The following is a 4,541-nucleotide window of genomic DNA, read 5'->3' on the forward strand; positions in this document are numbered from 1 at the left end:
AAAATTAGAAAAAGAAAGAAACATATAGAAGACAATCAGACTGGAGATGTTATAAGAAAAATAAAGGTTGGGAAGTGCATCAAGTCTCAAATGGACATTTGGTTTATGATAACATGTTGTGTTGTGCACAGGACCTTGTCATTAAGAACAATTCCTAACACTCATGGTCCTCAAAGTATCCCCAACTGGCAAATGCATTCTTTCTTCTGAGGGTATGAGGTTTGACCTACTGTTTGTATAACTGCACTATTATGTGACTCAACTGCCCAAATCAGATGTCCAGTATTCCAAAAGTCATGTCTGTGACAAAGTGATGTTACTTTGGAAAAAAAGCAATGTTCTTCATGTATGTGTTTTTAGATTTATTCTCCAGGAAGACAAGCTGTTAATAATGAACTGTTTTAGGCATAGTTCTTTCTGATATTCTCTGACCCTTTTTTATTCCTTCCCCAACACAGAATTACTTAGTTAATTAACTTCAGCTTATAAAAATTATTTTATGCCTCAGTATGACTGTATATTTTCAGGATGTAATCCTATAAGATAATCAGCATTTTAATGAAATATTGTAAGGAATAAACCCAATTATGAATTGATAGAATAATTGTATACATTGTGAGTAAAATAAAAAGGACAATACTCTAAAATGTACCTGCCAAGGCAAGTTGTGCCCATGCCTTCTGTGTTCTGGAATATGCCCAGATTAATGACATCTCAGCTTCAAAATAAACTTGGCTATTATGGTATATGGAATAGGGGAACTATGGCATCACCATGCTCTGTAAGAAGATAAGAAGAAAAACTTTACTTTCTGAAAAAAGAAACATTGTATAAGGAGTCATTTAAGTTTTTTGGTACTGGGAACAACTGAAAAAATATTAGGAACACTGAAAGAAATAATGACCATTCTTTAGGTATTGAGAATGGATCAGTTGGAGTGATGGAGGATAGACACTGAGTTTTGACAATGAAATGTGGATTCCCCAAGTCACCAGCCTTCCTCAGAGCTTTAGAACAATCACTGGGGGTTTCATGCTTCTGCAGCTCAGGGAGGGGAATCATCACTGTGGGAGGCAGCTGTTTTTCCTCCCTTTAAACAGAAGAAGACATGCAAATTCGGCTCCTCCTTCTAGGCTTGAACCCAGCACAAAACCTGTGTCTGCAGCTATGGGAGAGGAGCTTCTCCTTGTGTGGTCTTTCCTGACTGAGGACTGACACTGTACAGCCTGAATCATGAGATCTGGACTCAATGGGATTTTCATTCTGACATTATTGCGAGGTAATTCTGATTTTTGTTTCTTTGTTTTTTGAAGGAAGAAACAGTCTTTGAAGTCATAAATTTGTGTGTCTATTGCCTCTAATGACTCTTTGCTTGCAGGTGTCCATTGTGACATTCAGCTGGTGGAGTCTGGGGGAGACGTGAGACAGCCTGGAGGATCCCTGAAACTCTCCTGCAAAGCCTCTGGATTTGACTTCAGCAGCTATTTCATGAATTGGGTTCGCCAGGCTCCAGGGAAGGGGCTGGAGTGGATCTCATACATTAGTGGTACTGGAAGTGATATATACTATGCAGACTCTGTGAAAGGGCGATTCACCATCTCCAGGGACAATGGCAACAGCCTGCTGCACCTGCAGATGAATTCCCTGAAAGCTGAGGACACAGCCATGTATTACTGTGCAAGAGGCTCAGTGAGGGAGAGGAGTGAGAGAGCAGACAAAAACCTCCTCCTTCAGAGAGTTCTTGTGGAGAATGACAGAGAGGGAACTCCAGAACACTGAGCACAAGGAGCCCAGTTACAATAGCAGGAAGTGTGGGAGGCTTGCCTTGAAGTTAATCTGTCCTTTTGTCTATTACAAAAAAACACAAAAAACAAACAAACAACAACAACAAAAAAAACCCCAAAACAACTGCTCTACAACTCAGAGAGGAGTAAGGGTTCTAAACTCCAGATTTCTGGTCACCATAATCCAAGCAGTGCTATGGCTGGATCAAAAGGCATATAGTCTTTTAAAGCCCTTTGAGCATAGTTCCAAATCCAGAATGGTTAGAGCAGTTTACAACTCTACCGGCAGTGCATTAATGTCTCAATTTTGCCACATCCCCTCCAACATTCATTACTCTCCCTTGTTATTTTAGCCAATCTGCTAGGTGTGAGGTGATACCTCAGAGTTGTTTTGATTTGCATTTCTCTAATTATTAGAGTTTTAGAACACTTTCTCATGTGCTTATTGATACTTTTGATTTCTTTATCTGAGAATTGCCTATTCATGTTCCTTATCCATTTATCGATTGGGAGATGGCTTGATTTTTTGTACAATTGACTTAGCTCCTAATATATTTGAGTGATTAGACCTTTATCTGAGTTTTTTGTTATAAAGATTTTTCCCCCAATTTGTTGTTTCCCTCCTAATTTTGGTAGCATTGGTTTTGTCTGTACAAAAACTTTTTAGTTTAATGTAGTAAAATTATTTATTTTACATTTTGTGATTTTTTCTAACTCTTGTTTAGTTTTAAAATCTTTCCCTTCCCATAGAAGTATCCTATTCTGTGCTCACCCAATTTACCTAGTTTCCTTCTTTATATTCAAGCCATTCACCCATTCTGAGTTTATCTTGGTATAGGGTGTGAGATGTTGATCTAGGCCCAATCTCTCCCATATTGTTTTCCAATTTTCCCAGCAGTTTTTGTTAAATAGTGGGTTTTTGTCCCAAAAGCTGGGTTCTTTAGGTTTATCGAAAACTGTATTGCTGAGGTTGCTTACCCGTAGTCTATTTCACTGATCCTCCTTTCTGTCTCTTTGCCAGTACCATATTGTTTTGATGACTATTGCTTTGTAGTACAGTTTAAGATCTGGTACTGCTAGGCCACCTTCCTTCATATTTTTTCCATTATTTCCCTTGACATTCTTGATCTTTTGTTCTTCCAAATAAACTTTGTTATAGTTTTTTTTCGAATTCAGTAAAAAAGTTTTTTTTGGTAGTTTGATAAGTATGGCACTAAGTAGTTAAATTAATTTGGGTAGAATGGTCATTTTTATTACATTAGCTCATCCTACCCATGAGCAATCAATGCTTTTCCAGTTGTTTGAATCTAGTTTTAATTGGGTCCAAAGGTATTTGTAGTTGTGTTCTTATAATTCCTGTGTTTCTCTTGGCAGATAGATCACTAAGTATTTTATATTGTCTAGGTGATTTTAAATGGAATTTCTCTTTCTAACTCTTCTTGCTGCGATGTGTTAGAAATATATAGAAATGCTGTTGATTTATGTGTGTTTATTTTGTATCCTGCAACTTTGCTAAAGTTGTTGATGATTTCCACTAACTTTTTAGTTGAATCTCTGGGATTTTTTAAGTAGACCTTCATATCATCTGCAAAGAGTGATAGCTTGGTCTCCTCATTGCCTATTTTAATGCCTTCAATTTCTTTTTCTTCTCTAATTGCTACTGCTAGTGTTTCCAGTACAATGTTAAATACTAGAGGTGTCAATGGGCATCCTTGTTTCACTCCTGATCTTATTGGGAAGGCTTCTAATTCATCTCCATTGCAGATGATGTTTGTTTATGGTTTTAGATATATACCATTCATTATTTTTAGGAAAGGCCCTTCTATTCCTAAACTTTCTAGTGTTTTCAGTAGGAATGGGTGTTGTATTTTGTCAAATGCTTTTTCAGCATCGATTGAGATAATCACGTGGTTTTTGTTGGTTTGCTTATTGATATGCTCAATTATGTGTATGGTTTTCCTAATGTTGAACCATCCTTACATTCCTGGTATAAATTCCACCTGATCATAATGAATAACCCTTGTGATCACTTGCTGGAGTCTTTTTGCTAGTATTCTGTTTAAGATTTTTGCATCAATGTTCATTAGCGAGATTGGTTTTCTTTCTGTTTCTGACCTAACTGGCTTTGGGATCACTACCATATTTGTGTCATAGAAGAAATTTGGCAAAACTCCTTCTTTGCTTAATATGTCAAATAGTGTGTATAGAATTAGAATTATTTGTTCTTTGAATGTTTGGTAGAATTCACTTGTGAATCCATCTGGTCCTTGGGATATTTTCTTAGGGAGTTCTTTGATGGCTTATTCAATTTCTTTTTCTGATATGGGGTTATTTAAGTGTTCTATTTCTTCTGCTGTTAATGCCGGCAACTTATATTTTTGTAAATATTTATCCATATCACCTAGATTGCTATATTTATTGCCATATAATTGAGTAAAATAGTTTTTAATGATTGCCTTGATTTCCTCTTCATTAGAGGTGAGATCTCCCTTTTCATCTTTGGTACTGTCAATTTGGTTTTCTTCTTTCCTTTTTTTAATTAGACTGATTAGTACTTTGTCAATTTTATTTATTTTTTAAAAATACCAGCTGCTAGTCTCATTTATTAATTCAATAGTTCTTTTACTTTCAATTATATTGATTTCTCCTTTGATTTTTATAATCTTTTTGATTTGCATGCCCAATTCATTTATCTTTGCTTTCTCTAACTTGTTATTATATGTACTCAGTGATATAAATTTCCCCCTGAGTACTGCT

The 4,541-nt window shown here is 36.0% G+C and overlaps 1 gene segment (V, D, J or C); it reads left to right on the forward strand.

Moving 5' to 3' along the window:
- Window positions 1-1,233: 1,233 nt before the first annotated feature.
- LOC123235731 lies at window positions 1,234-4,057 on the forward strand (the record flags this gene model as incomplete). The annotated part of the segment is given in 3 exon segments: window positions 1,234-1,279; window positions 1,379-1,684; window positions 4,026-4,057. Coding segments are annotated over 3 exon segments (384 nt in total), but the record flags the coding sequence as incomplete, so codon positions are not given.
- Window positions 4,058-4,541: the final 484 nt, after the last annotated feature.

The sequence above is a fragment of the Gracilinanus agilis genome, chromosome 2 (assembly GCF_016433145.1).
Source record: "Gracilinanus agilis isolate LMUSP501 chromosome 2, AgileGrace, whole genome shotgun sequence".
NCBI lineage: Eukaryota > Metazoa > Chordata > Mammalia > Didelphimorphia > Didelphidae > Gracilinanus > Gracilinanus agilis.